Below are 26,174 nucleotides of genomic sequence, written 5' to 3'. Positions count from 1 at the left end.
TCGCCCCCAGTGACTCACCAACCACCATGTACTTGAGCTCCATAGTATATTTTTTTTTCTCATTAAAGGTTCAAAACCAAAAGCGGTTTCTCTTTGCAGCAAATATACATTAAAATAGAGTCTCTGTACAGCCAAGGGCTCTGGGCCCCCAGCTTGCCCCATGGCCCTGCACCTCCCTGGCCAAACCCAAAAATAAATATAGTGTTATTGCTCTGCAGGGCATAGAGGCAGTGCTGTCCCCCACCCCTTGAGGTGGGAGCTGATGGGAGGCCCTGGCCACCCCAGGGGTCCAGGGGCTGGAGCCTGCTTGGAGTTATTGCTTCAAGGGGGGGGCACTAATGCCCAATGCGAATGAGGAGAGGAGCGAAGGGGACAGGGGCCTTTGCTTTCCACACCCCCTCTGCTTTGGAGAGGGGGTCGGATTAAGCAGCAGCAAAAGCATCACCCACTGGGAGACTGTGGCCTCCATTCCCTTCCCTCCCTGAGATCAGTTTCTGCCTCCCACACATCCCCTGCAGCCCCCTATGGCTTCCGCAAGGCCCCCTACGCTCTTGGGGGTACATTATGGCTTGCAAGGGGCAGCACTGTGCCCACACCCGGGCATTCACTTTCCTGGCTTCTGACAACTCCCCGGAGGGGGGAGGGGAGGGCATGAAGCCTACTCCCAGGGGCGGATGGCATTGCCCTGGCCCTGCCAGCAGGCTGTGGCCCTGCCCAGACTCCAGCTTTGCCCCGTTGGGGCTGACACCCGTGCTGGGCAGACCCTGCCAGCCGCCCATCCTGCCCACCCCTTGCCTAGTCCATCATGGCCTCGAGCATTTCCAGAAACAGCTTGTGCATGGGCACCTTGCCCTCCAGCTTCACCCCGTAGAAATGCGCCAGGACTTTGCCTGCTGTCTGGCGGAGGAGTGGCAGTGTGAGCAGCAGCCTGCCTGCGCGCCTCCGCTCAGCACCCCCTCCAGGGCCAGCCCGGCCAGCTTCATACTCCAGCAGGGCCTCATGCAGGGCTTCTCGCAGCTGCTCCACAGCCTCAGCGTCTTCAATATGCACAGAGTCTAAGGAGTGGAGAGACCCATTGGTTAAGGGGACACGGAAAAAGGCAGCATTCGCATCTGTCTGGGTGCTGCTGCACAGGAATAATACGCTCACTGCTCTCTGTCACCCCCAGGCAAGCACCAGTCTGGGGGTACGAGGAGGAAAGGGAGAGCAGGATTCCATGAGCAGGGCAGAGGACAGCTACTAGGCTGGGGGAACCCTGCTTGGATGAGGCCAGGCTCTGGAGGTCAAGCTGTATGTTTGCCCTAAAACCATGCTGCTGGGCTGCAATGTCCTCATTTGCTGTCAATGAGCCAGGCCCATCCTTTCTCACCTGTGGCCACTCTTGTCCTCCACACCTTCCCTTCCACTATGTCCTTGTCAGCACAGCACTAGAGCTCAGAGTCCTGTGCACAATTCAGGACCTTAGCTTACTTATTTTCAATAATTAAGCCTCAGTTTTCCTTATCTATAAGAAGGGACTGTGCCACCACTATTGACAATTGGAGAGCCTTTTGGGGAGACCTGTGTGTGCCTTCCCTGGACACTCACCAGAATTGGCAAGGGCCAGAGCCTTCAGCAGTACATACTCCTCCCGCTCCAGCCGTAGGGCTTGCAGTCGCCGTACCAGCTGCAGCAGGGCTGCCCCCAGATCCCCCAGACCAGCTGCCCGGGCCCCTTCTTCATCCAAGACCAGGTCCTCAGCAAATGCCAGCTCATCCTGCAGTGGCAGTGAGCGCTGGGCCACACCCAGCACCAGCACCTCCATCCACACACTCTGTAGTACTGACATCTGGTCCGACAGTGACAGTGAGGAGAAGCCTGGAGGGCAGCGGGGAATAGGACAGTCAAGAATGCAGGAGAGACAAACATGGCCTGCCTGTTCAGAGATGACCTGACCACCAAGCCCTTTACCTGGGATGCTCTTGGCCCAGCTGATGGTGACCACTATCTCTCGATCAAAAAGGTCGCAAAGAGTGGCCACAGCAGGGAGGTGTCCATCAGGGCTTGCTGGGTCAGGCATGGCATACAGCTTCTCAGGCTCAACCACCAGCAGATGAGACACCAGAGCATTCACTGGGGCTACAGTGACAGGTGCAGAACTAGAGTCATGAATGCAGATCTGGCAGACCTCTGAAGCCCCTCAGAGCCAAGTGTCTTCCCAGACATTCCCCTCTGGCCTTCCTTGAGAGCTGCTGGTAACCCTGAAGACACAGTTGCTCACTTCCTCAGAGAAAGGTTGTGAGCACTAGAAAACTTTTCCCTGGGCCTTGGGTGTAGCTAGCATACAGCCCCAGTCTAACATTTAGTAGGCCCTAGTTTCCCCAACAACTTAAAAAAGAGAGAGAAAAAAAAAAAAGCCTGCTGATTTGTTTTTGTTGACTTGACACACATATCTGGAAAGAGGAATTTTTTTTTTTTTTTTGAATAGGGAATCTTAATTGAGAAAATGCCTCCATTAAGATTGGCCATAGGCAAGTCTGTAGGGCATCTTCTTGATTATGATTGGGGTGAAAGAGCCTCATCTACTGAGGGGGGTGTCATTCCTGGGCAGGTAGGCCTGAGTTGTGTAACAAAGCAGGCTGAGGTGGGGGTGGGGGAGCAGGCTGAGCAAGCCAAGATATTAAGCCAGTCAGCAGTGTTCTGTGGCCTCTGTATCAGCTCCTGCCTTGAGTTCCTGCCCTATTTCTCTCAGTGATGGAGTGTGGCCTGAGCTGTAAACTGAAACAAACCCTGTCCTCCCAAGTGGCTTTGGTCATGGTGTTTTGTCACTGCAATACAAACCCTTCTACTTGGGCACCTGACCTATGAAGCAGTGCGAAGGATCAAACCCAGGGTTTCATGCATGCTAGACAAATACTCCTCTAAAGCCTGAGCTGTTTCCTTGGCCAGTGAAGATATTTTTGTAATTATTTCTTGGAGAGAAATGAGAGAAGATAAGACCTGGGTCCTAGGGCATGTAAGGAAACCAAACAGACGTCTGTAGTAGCTGTCCCACCACCACCCCAAAGCTTAGGAACCCAGGATCTCACCTGTCTTCCGGGGGCCTCCAGCTACTGCCAGAGGACCAGCAGGGAAGGGGCCTGGGAAAGGCAATGGGTCCACCTCTGGCCGCCGCTTGTACTTCTGTCGCCCACCTCGGACACGGTCCAGACGCACGCCTTGAATTTTAAGACCAGACTATGTCCATAAAACACCCGCTCCCCAGAGCCCTACCGCCCCCCAAACACACCTTCTCCCCAGGCTTCCACCCAGCCCACTGGACCACCCCCATCTCAGCCAGGCACTGCCCAGTGCTCACCCTCCTTGAGCATGCCCACCCGCAGGCACTTGGTGAAGCGGCAAGCCTGACAGGCCTTGCGTCTCCGCTTGGTGATCTCACACTCATTGGAGGCCGGACAGCTGTACTCGATGCTCCCTGCCAGGAAGAGGCAGGGCTCCAGTGGCGGCCTCCCAGAGCCCAGAGGGGGCCCAGATGACAGAAGAACCCTGACTCACCCCAGCAAGCACCAGTCTGGGGGTACGAGGAGGAAAGGGAGAGCAGGATTCCATGAGCAGGGCAGAGGACAGCTACTAGGCTGGGGGAACCCTGCTTGGATGAGGCCAGGCCCTGGAGGTCAAGCTGTATGTTTGCCCTAAAACCATGCTGCTGGGCTGCAATGTCCTCATTTGCTGTCAAGGGCCACAGCGACCTCCAGGCTAAATCCAAGGCTCCACTGAATCCTCAACTCCTTTGCCTAAAGCATTGTTTTCTACTCCTAGAAACCCTCCAATGCTGTCTTCCTTTGCTTCTAGGACAGGATCTCCTGGTCCTCCTGCCCTCTGGCAGCTCTATGGTTTCTGTATAGCAAACTGATACATCCCCCAGGGCTGTCCTACCTCATTCTCCCCATCTCCCACACTTTCAGGTTTGCAGCTCTAGTCTGAACAGCACTGTGCCCTAGATGCACATGTCCAGCAGCCCCAGGGCACCCCAAGGGTCCTCCAGTCCCCCACCTCACCTGCCAAGTCTGCAACCACCTTCCATTGCTCAAGAAACCTAAGTAGCATCTTCCCTTTCTCTCAACCCACTGGCAGCGTTGGGAGTTTCACCTTCTTGCCCACCAGAGCCCAGCTCCTGCCTGCAGCTTCCATCCTGACCTGCCACCATCATGGATCACTGGCCTCCCACTGTCTGTTCCCTGCATAGAAGCCTGAGGGATCCTGTCCCTCTTCTCTGATCAAATTCCCCCACTGAATTCTCTTGTGTATAAGCCCAAGGTTCTCTCAGTCTAGCTCCTTTGTCTTATAATTCAGTTCTGTACTGCATGCTCCTCAGACAGGGCCAGCTGTTCCTTGCCTGGAGCTCTGGTCCCACCAGCCACATATGCTCCCTTACCTCCTATCACCTTGGAGGCCTTTCCTGAGCACCCTGTGACAAATCCCTCTTTGCAGCTACTTCTGGCCTGCAGAAACCCAAAGTTCTTAACACCATCTGATACATAACATGTGTGCTCAGTTACCCTGTGGCTTTCAGCTCGTTTTTTTTTTATGTTTGTTTTGTTTTTTTTGTCTTTTTTTTTTTTTTTGAGACAGTTTCACACCATGGCCCAGCCTAGTCTTGAATTTGCAACAATCCTTCTGCCTCAGTCTCATGGGCATAAGCCACTACACCTGGCTGTTTTGTTTTTTAGTTTTTGTGGATATGCATGTGGAAGCCTGGGTTCATGTAAGGTGTCTCCATCAATGGTTCTCAACTTTTTTTTTTCCTGAGACAGGGTCTCACTATGTACTCCTAGTTGGTTTTAAATTCAATAGATAGACAAGGCTGGCCTCAACCTCGGTCTCCTGAGCACTGGAATAAAGGTGTACCCAGCAGGCCTGACTTACACCTTACATTTTGAAACAAGGCCTCTCACTGAACCTGGAGCTCACCGACTCAACTAGAGAATCCCAAATCCTCCTGTTGCTGCCTCCCAGCATCTGGCTTGTATGTATGTACCAAGCATCCAATTCAGATCTTCTTGTTTGGACAGCAAACACTTTACCAAATGTGCCATTTCCTCAAAAAAAAAAAAAAAAAAAAAAAAAATATATATATATTATATATATATATATATATATATATATATATATATCAAATGTAGCCCAGGCTGGCCTCTTAACTCACTATGAAGTTGAAGGGACCAGCTCCCCTTTCGGCAGTCATAGCGGCCGAACACGTGCTTGTATGACCTTGTCCTGGACACTAGAAAGTCAGATGCCTGCCTCGTGACAAGGAACCAATCAGAAGTTAGCTGGTGGCACTATGCTTTACGACCCTGGCTATACTTTACGAACAAGCACACAGCAATGATGCAAAGCAGAGCAACCACCCTGGGAGGGCCTATGGGCCATAACAACCAGTTGGCCAATCAACACAGGGCAATCCCTCCAAGGCACACCAATAGTAAGCCTGTGCATACCCCTAGACACCCCCAAATACTGCCCTATAAGATCTCTGTCCTGTGGCTTCTCAGAGTCTTTTGCGAGCCATCCGCCATGGCGGGTGGGTGAAAGACCCGAGCTAACATGGGGTTAGCTCCTTAAATTACAATAAAGCCTCATGCAGTTTGCAGCAAGCTCTCGAATCCGCCTGGTGATTGGGGCGACCGCGGTCGTGGCCTGGGACCCCAGATACCTGAGTTTTCTGGGGGGGTCTAACATTTGGGGGCTTGTCCGAGATTTGTGACCACCCCTCACCTGAGTGGATTCGATCTTGGAGGCAAGATGATTCAAGCTCGCAACTTATATGTTCAATGTTATATGTTTGCTTGTTTTTTGTTCGTTTGGTGCCACTTGAATTTGATCTGTACCTGCGAAGGACTTGTACTTGTACTTGTGAATTTGTAATTTGGACCTCAGGGGGGAACAGACATGTTGTTTAGACCCTGAAGTCCCGCCCTGGACGAAAGTCCAAGGGTTGTTTGTAATTTTGGTTTGGGGCACCATTTCTTTGCCGTGAGGTTTGTCCTGTCTGATGTCTGTCCTGTTTTTGCTGTTGGTGTCTGTTAAGCCTGGAGGATTGGAATGGGCTGGGTGACTGAACAGTTGAGCAACAGGTTTGTTATCTGTTATCTGATCTGTTGCAGCCCACGCTCTAACCGCCTGCTTGTGTGTCAATTTTACTATTTCTGTTAATTTTGTGGATGTGGAGGTCCTATGTTGGGGTTTCTGGCGACATCTGTGAGTAGGCCTACAAGAATTGTTTAAGGCGGAGGTTCGGGCGGCAGCCTTCCGAAATCTATAGGGGAGACTTGGTTTCGAACCAAGTTGATCTCCATGGGGCTAGCCATCTGAAATTCCGAATAGGACCCTAGTCTGTGTTAAACATCTCTTTCTGTCCCTACTGCCCACGCACATGGCATGCATGGGTCAGGGGTCTTTTCTTGATGCTCTGAGCATGTGGCGCCACCTCAATTGTGATCGGCAGATGCGCCCAGAGGACAGACTGCTGCGCTGAGGACACCCAGGAGGTACGAACAGAGGCCAAGGACTTGGATCCTCCTCAGTTAGCAGTGATTTAGCCGCCGGGTTCTGCCACCCGTCTTCCCGGCGCCATTGCCTTATAAGCGGCGCCGGCGAATTGGGTTGGCATCTGTTCTTTCCTGTCTATTCTGTGTTATCATCATTGCTGCCTGCTGCGAGAGTTTCCCTGCTCTGAGGGAACATGGCTGCAAGGCCGCCATCTGCCTGGCTGCCCAGCCTTCTCTTTGTTCCACACACATAGTATGGGGGAAGGGTTTCCCACCCCTGCATTGGCCAAGGGTCTGGGGTTACTAGCAGCACCCCCACCCCAGGTCTCTCTGCCTTGAGCACATGGAGCTGGGGCGTATGAACTTATCTGGCCTGATCCGGACTTCTAAAAAAAAGATGGCCTTAAAGTTATTAAGAACCATAAAAAGGGACTTTGATAAAAATTTTTATGTTGACTGAGAAATGAGGGAAAATGTAGGAGACTTAAATAATAAAGAGAGAAAGGAAAAAGGAAATTTGTCTAAGAATGTCTAAGAAAATCAGAGGAATGAACTAAAGGTATATAAAGTTATAGAGAGTTAAAGCAAGTTGTCGAAGGTCAGAGAAAAGGTTGTTACAAGTCGGAGAAAAATGTAAACTGTAAACTGTTATGGTTTCTCATGTCTACAAATAGTAAATTTTAAAAATGGTAATATAAGTTAAAATTTTAACCATATTAAGCTAATTCTGTTTTAAAAGTTCTGTTTATTTCTCAAGTAACTTATGTATACTTGTTTTAAAATGTTCTGTTTCCTGGTATAACCTAAGTTCTGTTACAAGCATGTAGCTAAACAAATGGTGCAAGTTATGGCCATTTTGTAGCCAGCCACATGGCAAACTGGTCACATGACTGACTGGCAGCCATTTTGCTGAAGTTGAAAAAAGGATACTTAAACCGCCATCTTGACTAAAGGTGACCGCATGGGAATTAGAGGTGCCATCTTAGAAACAAGTTTTTCAGTTAAGATTTAAAATGTTAATGCTTCTATATATTACAGAAAGACATTAAGGGAATTTAAATTTCTTTTTAAAACCAGTTTTTTAAATGTTTGTTTTTATTAATGTTTGTACTTAAAGAGCTTCAATTTAGAATCATTTTTAAGCAAAGCCTGACAATGTAAAGTTCTTGTTTTATAAAGGCTGCTAATCTATTATAAGATGTTACATTTTATGTTTTCAGAAGTTAAGTTTAGGGCGTTGGTGGCACACACCTTTAAATTTAGGGTGTTGGTGGCATATGCCTTTAATCCCAGCACTGGGGAGGCAGAAACAGATGGATCTTTATGAATTCAAGACCTGCCTGGTCCGGCAGATCGAATTCCAGGACAGGGTCCAAAGCCACATAAAAACCCTGTCTCATTTGAGCAAGCAGCTAAAATGTGTACATATAGCTACCGTTTAAGGACTATAAGATAACCCTATGCAGTCTTAAATTCAGCTGTGCTAAGTTTCAAATATTTTACTAAGTTAAAACCAGTTACAGTCAGGCTGGAAATTAATAACAGAAATAAGACCTTACTTAGCCACCTGTATGCTTCCTGTGTGCTTAAGGCAAGTAACTAAAACAGACAAACAGACTTCTAATGCTTCAGAGATCTTCGGAATATGGCATTTAAATTGTTATAAGTTTATAATATCAGACAGACTGCCAGATCCTGACAGTGACCCAAAGTCTCCAAAGAAGATTATGAGGCACCTCAGTTCCTGCACCTGGACCAGTGAGCGAGATGCTCAGATGTGATACCTGCCAGGACCTAGCCGAGACTGTGGACAAAGCTGCTGGGCACTGGAAAATTGATTGCACCCCCTTTGCCTAGACAAAACAAGGTCAGTCTTTTCCATGTCCCTCTTCCACAGAGAGGAAAAAAAACCTCTTACCTTATAGGCCTGACGAAGATTGCTGTTCTTTGAGACAGCTGCCTCCAACGGTAATGGAGAAACTTGGGTTTGGCTAACTGTATATGAACTGGCTTCTGTCACTTTTTAGTAGATTCGGATAAAATATACCCTTCTCAGATCTCTGAAATATTAATGGTTGTCAACTTGGCAGCATTAGACAGTCAGATCCAATATAGACTATAGTTAACATGTTAGCGGAGTACAAACTTAAAGGGCTTTTCATCAGGCCAAAGGCACCTCTGTCTAATCCATACCTGGCTCTCTGGACAGAAGAAAAATGTACATGCTTATAGCCCAAATCTGTAGTTTTTTCTAGGACTCAAAGTTATAAATATGTTCCTGCTGTTTGAACAGATATCCAGATATCTGCTTTTTCTGCACTGTGGGCTTCAGTAAATAAGTTTTAACCTCTGTTCCTAGTTTAAACATGTCTTAAACAGGTTTCTGCTTCTGGCAGACATCTGAGTATCAGTTGCTGACTACAGGCTGTTCTAAGTAGACTGCAAGCCCTGGACTTGCTGTGGATGTGAACCAGTCCAGCTGATGTGGACACCCCGTCTCTGCAACAAAGTCTGCCAAAAGCCCCTGATGGATTCCCCATTGCCTAAATTCCTTTTTTGCTTTTGACTAGCATTTCAACCTTCTGGGGTCCCTAACTTCATCCCAAAGTCAGCAGGAAGTAGCTTGGGAAAGAATTCGCCGCCCATTTTCCCTGGTTAAAATGCTAAGTCAGGAGGGACTCCCTTGCATGGGGATGCCAATATCTATCACTCCCTGATGGGGGCGCTAGAGAGACAGCAATTCCATGACTGGAATTTCCAAAAAAGAAAATGGGGGAATGAAGGGACCAGCTCCCACACGTGCTTGTATGACCTTGTCCTGGACACTAGAAAGTCAGATGCCTGCCTGGTGACAAGGAACCAATCACAAGTTAGCTGGTGGCACTATGCTTTACAACCCTGGCTGTACTTTACGAACAAGCACACAGCAATGATGCAAAGCAGAGCAACCACCCTGGGAGGGCCTATGGGCCATAACAACCAGTTGGCCAATCAACACAAGGCAATCCTTCCAAGGCTGGAGGCACACCAATAGTGAGCCTGTGCGTACCCCTAGACACTCCCCTTACACTGCCCTATAAGATCTCTGTCCTGTGGCTTCTCAGAGTCTTTTGCGAGCCATCCGCCATGGCGGGTGGGTGAAAGACCCGAGCTAACATGGGGTTAGCTCCTTAAATTACAATAAAGCCTCATGCAGTTTGCAGCAAGCTCTCGAATCCATCTGGTTATTGGGGTGACCACAGTCGTGGCCTGGGACCCCAGATACCTGAGTTTTCTGGGGGTCTAACAAAGTGAAGGATAATCTTGAACCTTAATCCTCCTGCCTCCCCTTCCAAATGCTAAAATCACAGGCATGTGCTACCACACCAGGAAAGAAGACACTGTCTTGCTGTATAGCCCAGGTTCACCTTAAACTCAAAATCATTTTGCCTCAGCCTCTCAAATGCTGGGATTAGATGAATGCCTTTGTGAACAGCTTGCCCTGTGTGCTCTCTCACAATTTATTTACTGTCAGCTCCAGTTCCCCAAAGCTAGTCACAAGGCCTGATGTGTATTAGGTACCAGTGGCCCCCTCAGCATCACAGGGCTGTTCCAAGAACCAAGTCACAAATCACACAAGCAGTCAGCAGGCCTTTCATGCTTCTCTCCTCCTATACCCAGCCGGGCTGCTATGCCCAGCTCAAGATGCCCCCTCAGGGAAGCCCTCCAGTCCTGATCCTGACAGGCCCTTAGCACATGCCTGTTCCTTGCCTTCCAACACATGCTATAAAACAAAGAGGACAGTTCTGACCAAGTTAGTTTCCCCTCTCCAGTCTCAGCGGTGTCTGGAACATAGGCCAGGGGGGTAAAGAGCAAGAGACAATCTGAGCACTATAGCATGCACCTGTATTCCAACACTTCGAAGGCCAAGGGAGGAGAATCTCAAGATGGAAGCCAGCCTGGGCTACACAGCAAGACCATACTTAAGAAAGAAAAATAAAGCAAGGACTATCGGGCCTTGCCATCTGTGGTTTATTTACTTATTTATGTGTTTATTTTGAGACTGGGTCTCTAACTATACAGGTCTGGCTTCCCTGGAACTCAGCTATGTAGATCAGGCTGACCTCAGACTTAAGAGAGATCCATCCACCTGCCTCTGTCTCCTGAATATCAACTGTGATCTCAGGTGCTTCCTAGCCCTTGTTTGTTTTTCAAATGAGACGGGTCTCATTGTATAGTCCTGGCTGGCCTTGAATTTAGAGATCTGCTTTCTTCTGCCCCCAGAGGGCTGGGATTAAAGGTGTTCACCACCACTGTCCAACTGTACTTCCTACTCCTAATATTTGTGAGCCTTCAGTTTTCCTAACTGTAAAGTTAGCATGGTTAAAAAAACAAACAAACAAACAAACAAACAAAACATACTTGAGGCTGGAATGTAGCTCACTGATGCAGTGTATGCTTAGCATTCCCAGGGCCCCGGATTCCATCACTAGCAACCTCCCTCACCCCATCCCCCCAAAATCATACAACAAAAGGAAAGCTGAAAAAACATGAATGGAGCTGAGCATGGTGGCACACACCTTTAATCCCAGCACTCAAAAGGCAGGAACAAGTGGATCTCTGTGAGTTTGACACCAGCCTGGTCTACATAGTGAGACCCTGTGTTCATTGAAGAACCAGAGAGAGAGAGAGAGAGAGAGAGAGAGAGAGAGAGAGAGAGAGAGAGAGAGAGAGAGAAGGAGCAGTTTTAGACTAACTGGAATCAACATGGCAGTACATTAACGCCTTTAGTCACAATATTCTGGAGGCAGAAGCAGGCGGATCTCTGTGAATCTAAGACCAGCCTGGTCTACAGGGTGAGTTGCAGGCCAGCCAGGATTACACAATGAGACCCTGTCTTAAAACAACAACAAAATCCTCACAACACACCTCACTGGAATGTCACTATCAGTAGTTCAAAGTCCAGTTACTAGTGATACACAGAGGCAGCAGTCTGGAGTGTAAGAGCTCAGGTAATACCAGAGTGTCCTTTTCTACTTGAAAGATCTGAATAGCTACGAAAGCCTCCCAGTGCTTTAATCTCAACACTACTGACCATTTTCCATAGGGTTGCAATAAGGGGCTGAGATCCTGAAGGTAAAAGGGGACAGTACAAAGCACAGGATAAACATTCAAAAAAAAGTGTTCAAAAACCAGTTGAGGGCTGTCAAGATGATTCAGTAGGTAAGGGTACTTGCTGCCAAACCTGATGCCCTGAGTTTAATCCCCGGTCCTATACGGTGGAAGTCAAGAGCCTACTCCCACAGTTATCCTCTGATTTCCACACACATACACTGGTTTAAGTGTATGCACACACTCACACACAAAATAAATACATGCTAAAGAATTTTTTAAAAAATTAGTTGCAGTGGGGTTTGCCTATAACTACAGCACTCCTGGGAGGCTCAGGCAAAAGGATAGAGAGTTCTAGGCCAGCCTGGAACGTTGAGTTCCAGGCCAACTACTTAATAAGATAATGTCTCAAAAATTTTTTTGTAAAGCCAGGTGGTGGTGGTGTATGCCTTTAATCCCAGCACTCGGGAGGCAGAGGCAGGTGGATCTCTGTGAGTTCGAGGCCAGTCTGGTCTTCAAAGAGAGTTCCAGGACAGGCTCCAAAGCTACAGAGAAATCCTGTCATGAAAAACAAAACAAAACAAAACAAAAAATTGTAAATTATACATGTTAAAGTGCTAAAGTAACCAATGGTGGGATAAAAACATAAGAGGCCTGCCCCAGAGAATGCTCACATCAATTTCTTCCTCATGTCCTCATGCTGACATGTTCTCCTGGGTGAGGAAAAGAAACATTACTGACTGAAGAGTGGACAAGCCTATCCTTTTTTCTTTTTGGGTTTTTTAGTACAGGAACTCTCCACGAACTCATAGAGTGCTAGGATTTAGGGCATGGGCCACCACTGCCCAGCAGAAGTTTATCTCTTTAAAGCAAGATACTAAAACATAACAAACCTTTATCAGTTACCCATAAAAAAGGAATTCTGTGATGTACTGGGGATAAGTAGGCACCTACTAGAGGCAATAAGAAAGCCAGGAAAGCAGGGTGTGGTGGCGCACACTTTTAATCCCAGCACTGGGGAGGCAGAGGCAGGCAGATCTCTGAGTTCAAGGCCAGCCTGGTCTACAAATCAAGTTCCAGGACAGCCAGGGCTGCTACAGAGAAGGGGGTGGAGGCAAAATTTTATGACAGATGCAGGAACCTGCATCTTATCCTTGCTTATATCTCATTCCAATCCAATCCAGTGATCTATGCTAATGGCTTTTCTTTTCTTTTTTGAGTTAGAGTTTCACATAGTCAAAGCTGACTTTCAACTTACTAATTGAAGTTACTAGTAGTTAATGATGACCTTGAATTTCTGATTCTCCTAGTTATCTCCAAAGTGCTGAGATTTTAGATATGCAACACCTGGTTATACAGTGATGCGGGCAGAACCTAGAGCCTCCTTGCAAGCACTCTACTAACTCAGCTACATCCTCAGCCATGTCTTTAAGAAAAAAAAAAAAAAAAAGATGTCCCTGGTAAATACAAGGATATTCAAACTCCAGGCTGCCAGCCTCAAGCAGCACCAGTCAGGCTCAGGGCCTTCTGCATACATCACTGTACCAGCACTATTGGAAGGTGCCAGGACCAAAGAGTACAGGGCAAAGGGCACAGAAGCAGGGGATGAGGGGTAGGGGCTCACCCTGGATGGTCCTCTTGAAGAAGGCTTTGCAGGCCTCACAGGATGCCACACCATAGTGGTAGCCGGAAGCCACGTCCCCACAGACAAGGCAGAGGCGTTTGGGCAGAGAGCTGAGCACTAGCTTGCCACTGCCCTGCTCACCAGACCCTGCCCCCTCCCCATCCTCCTCCTCCTTGTGCCCTGGAAGGCAGCGGGCTGGAGCTGGACCTGGGGCCAGGGTCACTGGGGGTTCAGTCTCAGTCTCTGAGGAACCCTTTGGACTGTCAGGGCTGGCTGGCTCTGCCTTGATGTAGAGAGGCTCGATGCCCACCACCTGGCTGGACATGATGCTGGTCACCTGCAGGGAAAGACCATCAGGGTCACAGAGAGGCACTCTGCCACATGGGTTGGGCAACACAAGGGCCTAGGCCAAGCTTCCAGGCTCAGCCAAGGAGAGGGAGGAGGCAGAGTCCAAGGAAGGGCTGCCCAAGAAGAGGGCCCCCAGCTGTCACCATGGGAACAGAGTCTCCAGAGCCTCTGGGGCCAGTTAACTGACAGCAGGTCCCTCCTCTTGGGAACCTGGGAGAGGCTTGGCAAGTCTAGCTCCCACCCAAGCCAGGAAGCAGGGTAATCTCAACCTGTAGGCAACTCTCAACCCCTAAACATAATACCTCTCCCCAGTTCTTCCAGATGTTGGGAGGGCTCCATTTAGGTATTGAGTATTCAAGAGCATACTTAGGAACACGACGGGGGTGGGGGGTGGGGGTGGGGGTAGCCACTCTCTCAGGAGTTTCCCCATGTCCACACATGCTCACTCTTTCCTGAGGACCTTCACACTCACACATGGCCTTTAACCAGTCAGTTCTCATACTCCCAGCAAAAGGACACACTCAATAAGCAAACTCACGCTCGAGTCTTATAATCACACACTCTTCTCACTCCAGATTCCTGTGAGAGAACCTCTCACCTCTGACACGCCACCCCCTCCTGCCTTAGCAAGCCCAGTCCAGCCACGCCGCGTAGGGCGCGGCTCCACCTCTTTTGCACCCCAGGCCTTGCACGGTTCATTCTTACACTCCAGCTGCTGCAGAGTCCACCACCTCCCACGACCTCCGGGGCGGCCCCCTCCCGGGCCACCCTCCTCAACCTGCGCACACCTATGGGAAGTTGCCTGAAGTTACTTGTCTCCCCCTCCCCCACTACCCGCGGGGGACTTCTATCAGGTTATCAGGAAGTAAGAAGAGGCGACAAGGAAGAAGTTCTCCCCCGCGCTGCGATGACCTATGACCCAGAGAGAAGAGTGGCCCAAAGCCCCTGCAAGCGCCCCCACGTGGCCTTTAGGGCCCCTTCCAACCCCAGCCCACCCCGAAGACTCCCGCAATGCTCAAGGGTCGAGCTCAGCGTTGCCCAGAGGCTCTCTCCGAGGCCGGAGAATAACCCAGGGCCAAGAGCGGTCCTGACCCGGCCACTGCACCGGGCGCGACCCCGCCCGCAACCCGCCCCCCGCCGGCGCTCGCACATGGCCCCTGCCGCGCCCGCCCCCGCGGCAGCGCTCCCCTCCGCCCCGGACCTGGGGCTCCGACAGGGCTGGCGGGCAGGCATGGGGGCCGAGCGGCCCGGAGCGCCGGGATGAGCAGGGGCCGCCTCCTCCGGCCGCGCCGCCCCGCCGCGCTGCGTCCCCCTCACTCGGCGGCGCCGCTGGCTGCTTGTAGGACACAAAAGGACATCGCGGCCGCTTCCTACTCCGCTTCCTCCAGCTGACAGCGGAGGCGGGGTCGGGGTGCGCATGCAAAGCAGGGGGCGGAGCCAGGTGCTTTATGCTAATCATCCGAGGGAAGCGGGCGGCGCCTGCGTACCCGGAGGCTAGTGGGCGGGCTTTAGTGACACACACGCGTGCGCGGCCGCCCCGGGGGCGGGGCCTGAGCCTAGGCGAGGCACAAGGACTCGGAGCCCGAGCAGGGAGGAGCCGAAGCGCTCTAGCGTCACGGCGGTGGGCGGTGCTCCACCCTATAGGAGTGGGCGTAGCAGCTCAGTGGGCTCTGCAGGCTGTGAACGTGTATGTAAATGAGGGGCGGGGTGTGTCTGCATATGCATAATAAGGGGTGGGGCGTAACGGGGCTCTCCCGCCCCCCCCCCCCGTGTTGATGGAACACTTGACACTGACTTGTTAGACCAGCACACCTGCGGACCCTCGGGTAGGAGAGGCAGACCTAAAACATGAAGTATCCCTGGTTTGTGAGTTCCTGGAAGGTAGTACTAGTGAGATGCGGGCGGAGAAAACTCAAGGTCACTGCGGTGACCGAATGAAGGTCACGGGAAAAGGCGGGGCCACGTGCGTCCGCCTCACGCAAGCAGCCACGCACTGACTCGGGAACCATGCACAGACTCTTTAATTTCTCTAGGGCTAAAATTCCATGCAGATGGGGTCGAGCTTGGGTCGGGGGAATGGGACAGGGCACGGGCCTGACGTCTGGTCGCCCGCTTGAACTGGAGGAAGGTTCACAGAGACATGTAGTACAGCCTCTGGTTCCGGCGCTTCTTGAGCCCCTCGATGTATACCTGCAGCTCTTTAGTCATGAAGTGGGTCTTGCCAATCGTGGCCTTATATGCTAGGAAGAGAGCAGAGCTGAGAGCAGTGCCGTAACAAAGCTCTCCCCCGGTAGGCACCACACCAGTGTGATTCGAGGAACCACAGGTGACTTGGGGTGGCAATTAATGCTGGATTTATTTGGATTTGTGTTTGGGGGATTTTGGATCTCCAAGGTACGATGTGTTAAGGTGAAGAAGGCTGAAAATGCTGCAAGCCTGAACAGAGGCAGTGAGAGTCAGTAGCTGTACAACCTCCACCCGGGCCACCCATTCTAACTAATCATCTGGCCCCTTTCCACGCCTGGATTCTCATATCATGAACAGAAAGTTACCCAGATAATCCAGTATCCAGTAAATGTACCCAAATAATCCAGATGTGTTGCAGCTCCCTCACCTGGGACTGAAGCAAAGCTACACAGAGGCTGTCAGTCAGTCCACTGGACAAGTGAAGAAAACAGACCTGCTAGAAAGTGGCTCCTTTTTAAGTCCTCTGAGTCACTCCGTTGAGTCTGCCTGTGCCTAGTCTCTCTACTTTTAATTTTTGAAGAGTCCTTGAAATATTTGTGAGTGCTGAGGAAATCTGACAAGATGTGCACATCCTAAAATTCCACTCCCAAAGCCCCAAGCCCTGCCAAAGTCACCAGGATCTTTTGTGGAAGCTGGGGTGGGGTTGCTCACTACTGAGGGCTTTGCTGAGAATTTCCAGAACTTCATTCTCCATGAGTTCCATCAGGGGCAGGGGCAGCTGGAAAAGCAACAAGAGGCTCAAACAACCAAGGGACCCCAGTTCTGTGTGGAGCTGAAATGCTCCCCACGTGACCTCCCCAGCCTGCCTGCCCCACTTTCCTGAAACCTGCCCCACCCTGCCACTATTGCAAGCTTCAACCTGCCCTCCTCCTACCCACTACCCACCCTCAGCAGTCTCCCCAGGCCCCTCCAACCCTGTTCTGCTGCTCTGTCCAGTAGGCTTGATGCGGCATTTGCTTTGACAGACTGACTGATGATTCTGAAGTAGACTTTACTGGAGAAATGAAAAGAGAAACCAGTCATCTTCGGGCTCCTGGATCTTCCCTGGAGCAGAGTTGTATATTCGTAGGCACATGATGGGGTCAGAGATTAGTTCCACATACTACCTTCCTTAAAGACTATATGGGATATAGGTTACATCCCTAGGATTTAGAATCCCACCCAACTGGGATCCAGAACTGAGTGGCCCACTGTGTGAGACTTGGAGACTCTTTGATTCGTCACATGTAAACAGAGTCATAGGAATTGTCTTTTATGAGAATGGTTCATCTTGTGTGATTGTGTTGTTGGGAATGGAACCCAGGACCTTGAATGAGCTATCAAAGAACTCTACCAGTAAGCTACACTCCCCAGCCCAGAATGGCCTCTTATGGAAGTTGTAATGTGTAAACATCACAGTACCACAAGTCCTATGCCTGATGCATAACAAGTGTTCAGTATATGTTAATTGCTCTATTGCTGTCAAGCTTGTTTGTTTAGACAGGATCTCTATGTGGACCTGGCTGTCCTAGAACTCAATATTTAGACCTGGCTGGCTTGGAACTCACAGATAGCCACCTGCCTCTGCCTCCTGAATACTGGGATTAAGGGTGTACACTTCTACACCTGGCTTTGTTATCAGTGCTAATTCCCTAAAGAAGTTGGAACTGGAAGGGACAGACACACAAGTCTCAAACAGTGCTTGGCATACTGTGAATATACTTTTCTAAACCAAGTCAGACATGGTGGTGATGTGTGTAATCCCAACACTCAAGGAGATACCGAGAATCCAAGGTCATCTTGGGCTACATAGTGAGACTCTCATTCCGAAAAACAATACAAAATAAAAATAGTAACTATTGACTAAAAGAGACACCAAAACAGAGAGATCCGAGCCAGGGAATGAACTCTGTCCTTTCAGCTAGCACAGTGATGAAATTAAATCCACAGGTGAGGGAGGGCTTGAAATGTAGTTCAGCAGTAGAGAACTTTCCTAGCATGCGTGATGCTCTCGGTTTGGCCCCAAGCACCACATTAAACAAGAAACCCACCATGTCTTTACTGTCCTGGCTACCTGTGCTTTCTTCTGCGTTTCCCGGGTTCAGAGTAGTAGGGCGCCTGCCCGTAGGGGGCGCTCAAAGAATGTCTGTTTGAGTTAAATCTTGACGGATTCGAGCCCACACCCCCTCCAGGAAATCCTAGAAACTTGTGATCCCATGGGCTTACCCCCATTTCGCAGGAAGGGAAGTTGAGATCCTGGCTAGCCCCACCCCTGCGCACACCCATCGGCCCAGGGAGACCACACTGACCAAGGGGGATCACAGATTCGTCGTGCTCCTCTTCTACCGAGAAATCGCGCTCCAAGGATCTGCCACGGCGCAGCTCTAGCTCTAAACGCGCTTGCTGCTGGATCTCCTCTGAGTTGAGGTTGAGGTTTTCCTTTAAAGAAATGGTCTGGCTGTACCTGCGAGACTTCTCTACAGTTCTGCCCTCCTCGTCGAAGTCCTCGCAGACGTCGGACACCGACACGTTCGCTGTAGACAGCGTGGCGGTGCTCCATAGATCACGAACATCTCCGTGCAGGCTCGACCTGACGGAGCTGCGGCGATGGTGTACGTGTTTGGGCGCAGCCTGCGGGTCACACACAAAAAAAGGAAGCCTAGGTAGGCATCCAGAGAGTTGGAGAGGGCAGGGAGAATGGGCTGGAGTGGGGACGGGCAGCGCCCAGGCTAAATGACAGGTTATTCTAGGAGTCCTAAAATGAATCTGGGCTCAGGGCACTCAGGCAGACTTCTTACTTTGGAAAGGTTTTCTTCCATCGTTCCGCACCAACGGACCAGCCTCCACAGGACTCAGTGGAGAAGGGAGTCACGCTCCAGGAAGGGGGAGGGGACAGAGTCTCCTCCCGGATGGCGATAATGGTCTCGTGGGAGGAGACTTCAAACCGCAGTTGTCATCAAGACTCTAAATTGCTCCCACCCCCAATGTCCATGCCAAGGTTGCAGGTGCACAGGCCAGTTCTGAATTCGGGTCTCCTCCAGGCATGGACAAGAGTCTGAATACCTAAACCCAACCAAAAAGGGCACGACTTGACTGGTGTGGGCGCCCAGGGATGAGAGTGGGCTGGATATACCTCCCCATGGTGGCGTGAGAAAAGCACTCGCACACCCACTCGGTCTCAGGAGGACTCACTCGGTGGTGCAGACCTTTTGTTTATTGATGCAGGTATTGAGGCACAGTCGTGAAGTGTGAGGGACAAACCGGGCCAGGACATCGAGACAGAAAATCTTGGATGGTGGGATTTGGAAATGGTTGGATGTGAGGAACCAGTCGGGGAAGAGCTGTGGCATTTGGCAACCCTTGGACTGCCAGGGTTGCAATCGAGTTGAACAAAAGAGGGCTCTTTGGTTAAATAAGCCAAACATGCCTGGGCATCAGGAAGAAAGAAGTCCCTGGCGGGGGAAGAGGGTGTCCCGGGCCAAGGATCCTACCCTACGCCGGCCTGGCCTTGTCTCGGAGACGCCCAGGACCCCGGGGTTTCGAGGGCTTCCTGGGTGCATTGGGACGGCGGCGACCCCGAGGTGCACGAGGCAGGGCGCAGCCACGTTCACTCTGCGTGTCTGAGGACTCATCAATGAAGGCCAGATTCTCACTGGGGTAATCCAGAGCTGAGGCCGTTGGCGGGGAAGGTGTCTTGGCTTTCTTTGGGGACCCAGGGGATACCGGCATGCTGGCTGGCTCTACAACACCAGGAGGTGCAGGCAGGGAGGAGGGAAGGAATGGTTGCTCCTTCTCTGGCGGTGGGGCGCTGGGCCCGGCTCGCTGGGTCACTCGTGCTGTCACTGTGCCGGTCCAGCTAGCAGCCTGAGCCGTGAGGCCACCCATCTGCACAGAGAGGAAAGGATGTCTGCCGATGTCTGCCGACTGCAACTCCGGGAACTGGCCCTTCAACAATCGCATCCATCTTTTCGCCTGGCCCTCGAGCCACAGGCATGCACCCCTTCTCCAGGAGCCTTTCTAGAAAGCCCCAGTTTTGTTTCGATCTTCGCTGCCTCTCTGTAGTTGGCAGCAAAATGCAGGTTTCAGATAAATCAAAATATTTAGTATCAGTATGTCTCATACAATATTTGGGGCATGTTCTAAAATCTTATTTGTTGTTCATCTGAAGTTCACATGTAACTGGCGTACCTAGTTTTGTTGTTTTTAAATAGAGTCTCATTCTATAGCCCAGGCAGGTCTGAACTCGCAGCCATCCTCCTGAGTCTGCTCTGCTTACCAAGTGCTGGGATTTACAGACATGTATCACCCCGCCTTTCTGTTTTTTTATTTACCTTATCATGGAGGCCGAGAGGTCGAGTCCCTGGCAAACCTGAATTTACCCCCATTGTACCCAGTAGCTCACATTCTGAGTCTCGGTTTCCGAGGAAACCACATTTTGGAGGGGAGTGTGGCTAGTCAACCAGCTGCTAAAGGTACAACACACAGGTGACATGCTCAGCGCATGCGCAGAGAACAGACCCTGGGAAGCGTACCTCTGCCCGTGTGCGGCGGGAAACCGCTCGCAACCAGTTGCCGATGGTGGTGAGCACCGAGGCGAAGTAGGCTAGGCCGAATAAGATCCAGAACCACGCCAGAGGTTGGTAGGCTGAGTTGTGCCTGGAGCTAGTGCCTAGACATTTCACAGGGAGGGAAAAATAAACTGATGGGGGGCAGGAGGCAAATGTGTGAGCCTCTGGTTCTGCCGGTTTCTGCACGTTGTTGAGAGAGTACCCTCCCCAGAAAAAAAGGTGTTTGCTACAGTATGTAAATGTATGCAGGATGAATGTGCATGAGTTGTAATTGTGTATAGTAAGAGCATGCAAGGGGGTGAACTTATATATGTATGAGCATGCATGGAACTCAGGCATACAAGATGTAACTGCACATTAGGTGCTGCCTGCTGGAACACCGGGTGCATTTCATGATGGGTGTGGGAGCTGGGCAAATAGCCCTCAGCAGTGCATAGGCAGAGTGCAGGAATAAAGTAGTTAGGAAAAGTTAGCCTCACCGGGCACATAATCGCCAAAGCCCACGGTGGTAAGTGTCACTATGACAAAGTAGATAGCTTCCAGCTTGCTCCAGCTCTCCAAATAGGAGAACACGAAGGTAGGAGTTAGGACAAAGAGCAAGCAGCCAATGAGCAGGAAGAGCACTGCAGACAGTATTCTCACCAACCCAGGTGGCACATGCCATTTCTGCGGGAAGGGGCAATAGATAGGGCCATGGAGATACCAGTAGCCTCCCCATTCTCCCCGCCCCACCCAACCTCCATCCTGACTTACTGTGAGGCTCTCTAGGAGTGCACACTCACATGCCAAGGAAAGAGTACCCTATGAGGACACAGTGCAGCTCACCAAGAAGACTGCTTCGATGTGGCCGATGCCCCGCCGCAGAGAGGAGCCCAATCGGTCCCCGACCCCGGCCAGCAGCATCCCGAACAGCGGGATTCCCACCAGTGCATAGAAGATACAAAAGAGACGACCGGCATCTGTCTGTAAGGCTGTGTTGCCATAGCCTGGAGATAGGGGGCAGTGCAGGAAATCTAGGTGCTATCTGGCACCCGCTACCTCTCCCTGCACCTTCCCCCATAGGGAAACTCCTTGCCCCTTGCCTCCCTCCACATGCTCCATCTCCTCCCCCACCGACGGTAGTGATGATGGTCCCCGAGAAAAAGAAGGCGCTGCCCAGGTTCCAAGCTGATGAGTGGTTGCTGTTATTGGTCCAACTGGTGTCTGGGTTTGCACCCCCTCCCAGGGTTTTAGCCAGGAGCTGCAGGACAAGGCGCACAAGGAGGAACCTCAGTCCTTCCTTCTAGCTGGGCCAGCTCCCAGCCCTCCCCTTTCCTTACATAGCTTACTGGCTGTGTCGCTTCTTTTCTTCTCTCCTGTTTGGTTTTAGTTTTTGACAATGTCTCTCTCACTCTCTCTACCTAGCTATCCTTTTGTGGTTGGCTGGTTTGGTTTTTTGAGACAGCATGTCACTATGTATTCCAAGATACCCTGCTGTGTAATCCAGGCTGGAACTATTGATCCCTCTTGCCTCAGCCTCCCAAGTGCTAGAATTACAAACATAAAGCCACCATAACTGACTTGGCATGACAGATTCCTGACTTTACTGTCAGGAGCACAAATACTAGGAGCAGGTGCCTGAGTTCAATCTTGGCCACCCTGGGCAAGGTAATGTGTGGTTCCTCAGTTCCCTCCTCTGTCACATGGGGGTGATTGTCAGAGCACCAATACCATAGATAATGGCATGAAGAATAAACACTGGGTATTTGTTGGGTAATTTCTCACATGGTCTTTATGTCCTGTGAGTTCCTGTTTTCTGAAGACCCCACCACTCCCACTGCTCCTGTGGAAAGTGAGTCTGAGTGCCTGGCCTTTAAACAATGTATTGAAATGTAAGACCTTCCCTCCAGAAAAGTTCACTTACCTCCATCAAATTTTGTGGCCGATTTTAGGATGTTTATATGTGTGTGCTTGTGTACACATGCCACCTCATAACATCGAAGACAAACCCAGTATTTCATATGGAGTGCTCAGTAAGCATGAATGAGTGAAGGGCCAGGGCCAGGGCCATGCCTTTCTTTCCTACCTGCAAATTCCCCAGGGGAAGTCTTTGTCTGGAAAGAGCTTATTGTGGGTGCTGGGTTGTCAGAGCACCCAGAAGATGACATGTAGAAGGGCCCTTCCCCAAACTAAGCAAGGAGAGAATCCACAGGGAAGTTTACAATCTGTCTCATCTCCCTGATGACAGTCCCCATTAGCAAGACCCACTCCGAGTTCATCCTCCCTGAAGTAACTGCTGTAAACCCTCAAGGCTTCAATTTGTGGGGAGGAGAGTCTAGACTCCTTAGTTCAGCATTTACTTATTATTTTGGGGAGGAAAAATGTCTCTTATTGTCTAGGCTATGTAGTTGAGGATCCTCTTGCTTCTACTAAGTGCTGACATTACAGGTGTGACCTACCCTGCCCAGTTTTGGCAGTGCTGGAGAGGCAACCCAAGCCTGCAGCATACTAGGCAAGTACTCAACCAATTGAGCCACAGACCCTGCCTCTCTTATTAGAGGTTTGTTTGCTTTTGTTTTGGGAGACAGGAACTTACTCACTAGCCCAAGCTAACCTGGAATTCACAGTAGTCCTCCTGCCTCAGCCTGAGAGTTGAGATTAGAGGTGTGAGCTACAAGCATTTTTCCAAACTGGTCTTGACCTTTCCTCTTGAGATTCTGATTTTGCACCCCAAAATACAGCAACCTTCTCCCCAGATTCTCTGAGGCAATTCCATTTTCTGTAATAATGACCTTTGAATAAAGAGGTGAGATGTCTGATTGAAAGTGATTTAATCTTTTTTAGATTTATATTTTTATTTTATTTTATTGCATGTATGTATGTGTATGTATCATGTGCATGCCTGGTGCCCACAGAGGCCAGAAAAGGGTTTGATTCTCTGAATCTAGACTTACAGATGGTTATGAGCCACTGTGTGGGTGCTGGGAACCAAATCCAGGTCCCCTACAAGAGTAGCAAGTACTCCAAATTTCTGAGTCATCTCACCAGCCCCAGTGATTTAATTTTTATTTTGCAACTTCTCCCCACATCCCCCAAATCCTTCATTATCCAGTGTGTTCTAATTTTTGTTTCAAATGACCAGGCATCTGCTATCTCCAGTTTCTGCTACACACTCTGAGCTTGCCAGCTTTCCACTCTGTTGCCATGCTGTTCCTCTGCTTGGGAGTTGTTTGTCCCCACACTATAAATTCTGTCCCTCTCATTTGGTACTTTCCAATGACCAGCTCTCCCCAAAGCCTCTGCATCTCCCTTCATTCCCAGCACACAACTCAAAGTCCAGCAATTAGTGGGTGCTTAGTGAAGAAGGAAAGAGTCTCCCTTTCCATGGCTTCCTACAGTGATCTGTCTGTCCCTGAACCTGTGCCTTAGATGCGACTCCCTCCACTGAGAAGCCCCATCTGCTTCACCCCAATATTTGTACCTCTACCCCCCCAACACACACACCCAGCACACATAGACATATAATTGCTGCAGGACCTACTTATTCAGGGAGTGGCTCTTAGTGTGGAAGAGAAGCAAAATAGCAAGTCACCCACCCTTCTAGGTTCCCTGACTCTCCTTTTCTTCTCTCTCATCCCAGAATAAAGCAATTCCATTGTGAAGATAAATAGGTCAGACTCCCTCCCTCCCTCTGCCCTGTGGTCTGGCCAGGCACTTTCCTCCCAGGCACTTCTGAGCAAAGCTTGCCCTGATTTCTGGAAGAGGGAGAGACCATCACTCTACCAGCATCTTTGCATTGGATCCTCCACTTAGGAATCAGTTGGAACTCTGAGGCTTACATGCAGACCCTCCACAAAGAACAGTCAGGGAATGGGGGATACTCTTTGCCAAATGAGAATTGTTAATTTATTAAGGTTAAACCAGAGCTTTCCAGAACTGGGAAATGAAAGGAAGCAACACAAATGCTCACTACCCGGACCCATGAAGGCTGAAGCCCAGAGCCTCCCTTAGTGGCTGAATGGAAACTAATCAAAAGTATCTTGGGGGAGCCTGATACCCCCACACTTTTCCACTTGCTGGACTGGTAAGCATGAGTCCTAGGGAAGAGGAACTCCTGAACTGGCACCCACAGTGGTAGGAACAGAAGCCCTCTAAAAAATTATCTGTACTTATTTATGTGCAAACTTGGGGACACAGAGGGAGGTGTTCATTGTATTCTCGGTTTCTCTAAAACATCTGAACTAAAAAAAAAAAAAAAATATGCACAGGAACTTGTGTGGGAGGAGTAGCCAACATTAGCAAGTAAAAACTCTGCAGGGAGCCAGGTATGGTTATTCAGGCTTAAATTCCCAGTGCTGTGGAGGCTGAGGCAAGACAAGACAGTCCAGAGTTCAAGGTCAGTTTGTGTAATACAGTGAGTGCCAGGCCAGTCAGGGCTACATAGCAAGCTCCTGTCTCAAAAAAACAAAAAATCATTACCAGGGATATATTTGAATTCGGCTGGTTAGCTGAAAGTCACATGTGACTCTAGGATTTTGTCTGGGGACCTAATGATGTTAGAGCTGTACAAATGTAACATTCCATGTGCTCCAGCCACTCATTCATTCCATTCATTCATTCGTTCATTTCCCCTTCCTTCTATCACCATCACACAGGGCAGGAGACATTCCAAGAGCACAGCCTTGTGCCAGCAAAGACAAGCAGCAACAACATGGTCAGTATATTGAAAACAAACACCTGGATCCCAGCTCCTGCCCACTACCCCCAGATGCACCCAGTGCTCATATATGTCTGAAAGCAGCATCCTGAGCAGAACCCCACTGCTGGCCCACTCTGCCAACCCACCTTGATGAATTCCCTCAGGTTCTCCTGGCTCACACATGGATGGTCCTTCAGAAACTTGTCTCGGCCATCCTCCAGCTCCTTCTGAACCTGCTGCTCATGAGGCTTCTCCAGAGCCTGGAACACTAGAGCCCCGGATACCAAGTAAAGCAGCACCAGTGCCAACAGGGCCAGGAGTGTGGTGCTGCGCATGGCCCTTGCAGAGGTAGGTCCAGCTCCACTTCCTGCCTGGGAAGGAGGAGCAGGTAGCTCCTGGGGAGCAGTGGTCACTGCAGGCCAAACCAAGGATTATGGGGTCAAAAAGAGATCTCACATCTACATCCTCCTTTCCTATCTTAGACTCCCCAGATTTTGGAGCCCTGAGCTTTATTGTCCATGGATGTAACACCCCACCCACCCCACCCCACCCCACCCCACCCCCATCCTCTGGCTAGACACCTAGTTCCACTAACATCTAGGCCCCCACCTCCAGCCTGCCTCTTACCTCCAGGACCTAACCATCAGGAGAGTGGGAGGAAGAAGGAGACAATACGCCAGTCTCCGAAGAGGCTGAGTAAGTGAGAAATGTGGGGAGTTGTGAGGCATAGGGAGTCCACCTTGGAGAAGACCAAGGGAAGACCAGGGCGTTCCAAGGCAAAGCAGGAGGAGAGGCTGGGGCCCGTAAAACAGGAGTCAGGAACAGTAGGTCCATACTTGGCTCTCCCAAGGCTGCTGTGGCAGCCTCCTCAGATACATTTATCCCCTCCTGCCTTTCCCAAGTCCAGGCTAGCAGGGATTAGTGGAGTGGGGATCCTCCAGGTTCCCCACCCGCCCGCTGGGCTTTCGAGGAACTCAGATCTGGCTGCAGGGTAGAGGCAAGGCCCAGAGCCAGGGAAAGGAATGGTGGGCATCAGGTTCCCGGAAGAAGCGAGGCACAGGGTGGGAAGGGCAGCATGGATACAGCAGCCCACGGGACAGCTGTCACCT

At 50.4% G+C, this 26,174-nt stretch overlaps 3 protein-coding genes across 6 annotated transcripts; all 3 read right to left on the bottom strand.

Moving 5' to 3' along the window:
- Window positions 1-32: 32 nt before the first annotated feature.
- Window positions 33-14,986, bottom strand: Esrra (estrogen related receptor alpha). 4 transcript variants are annotated; one of them, XM_027408453.2, is made up of 7 exons: window positions 14,795-14,986; window positions 13,246-13,582; window positions 3,338-3,454; window positions 3,069-3,197; window positions 1,951-2,118; window positions 1,588-1,857; window positions 33-1,055 (listed from the first exon to the last, which is right to left on the bottom strand). In XM_027408453.2, exons 2-7 carry the CDS (start codon window positions 13,568-13,570, stop codon window positions 796-798), a joined length of 1,269 nt encoding a protein of 422 aa, XP_027264254.1. In that variant the 5' UTR covers window positions 13,571-13,582; window positions 14,795-14,986; the 3' UTR covers window positions 33-795. The 4 variants fall into 4 exon arrangements, with proteins under 4 accessions (XP_027264254.1, XP_027264255.1, XP_027264256.1 ...); XM_027408454.2 differs by lacking the exon at window positions 14,795-14,986 and adding an exon at window positions 14,589-14,720; XM_027408455.2 differs by lacking the exon at window positions 14,795-14,986 and adding an exon at window positions 14,382-14,525.
- Window positions 14,987-15,634: 648 nt separating this feature from the next.
- On the bottom strand, window positions 15,635-18,960 carry Catsperz (catsper channel auxiliary subunit zeta). The gene is made up of 6 exons (XM_035441592.1): window positions 18,894-18,960; window positions 18,649-18,756; window positions 18,129-18,548; window positions 16,755-16,834; window positions 16,492-16,558; window positions 15,635-15,833 (listed from the first exon to the last, which is right to left on the bottom strand). The coding sequence occupies exons 1-6, from the start codon at window positions 18,958-18,960 to the stop codon at window positions 15,724-15,726; spliced, it is 852 nt and encodes a 283-aa protein (XP_035297483.1). The 3' UTR covers window positions 15,635-15,723.
- A 57-nt stretch (window positions 18,961-19,017) lies between these two features.
- Kcnk4 (potassium two pore domain channel subfamily K member 4) lies at window positions 19,018-25,571 on the bottom strand. Its single transcript, XM_027408451.2, has 6 exons — window positions 25,212-25,571; window positions 21,501-21,627; window positions 21,213-21,373; window positions 20,867-21,053; window positions 20,352-20,488; window positions 19,018-19,704 (listed from the first exon to the last, which is right to left on the bottom strand). The coding sequence occupies exons 1-6, from the start codon at window positions 25,398-25,400 to the stop codon at window positions 19,312-19,314; spliced, it is 1,194 nt and encodes a 397-aa protein (XP_027264252.1). The 5' UTR covers window positions 25,401-25,571; the 3' UTR covers window positions 19,018-19,311.
- Window positions 25,572-26,174: the final 603 nt, after the last annotated feature.

This window comes from Cricetulus griseus, chromosome 3 (assembly GCF_003668045.3).
Source record: "Cricetulus griseus strain 17A/GY chromosome 3, alternate assembly CriGri-PICRH-1.0, whole genome shotgun sequence".
Taxonomy (NCBI): domain Eukaryota; kingdom Metazoa; phylum Chordata; class Mammalia; order Rodentia; family Cricetidae; genus Cricetulus; species Cricetulus griseus.
This window is presented reverse-complemented; position numbering and strand designations above follow the sequence as displayed.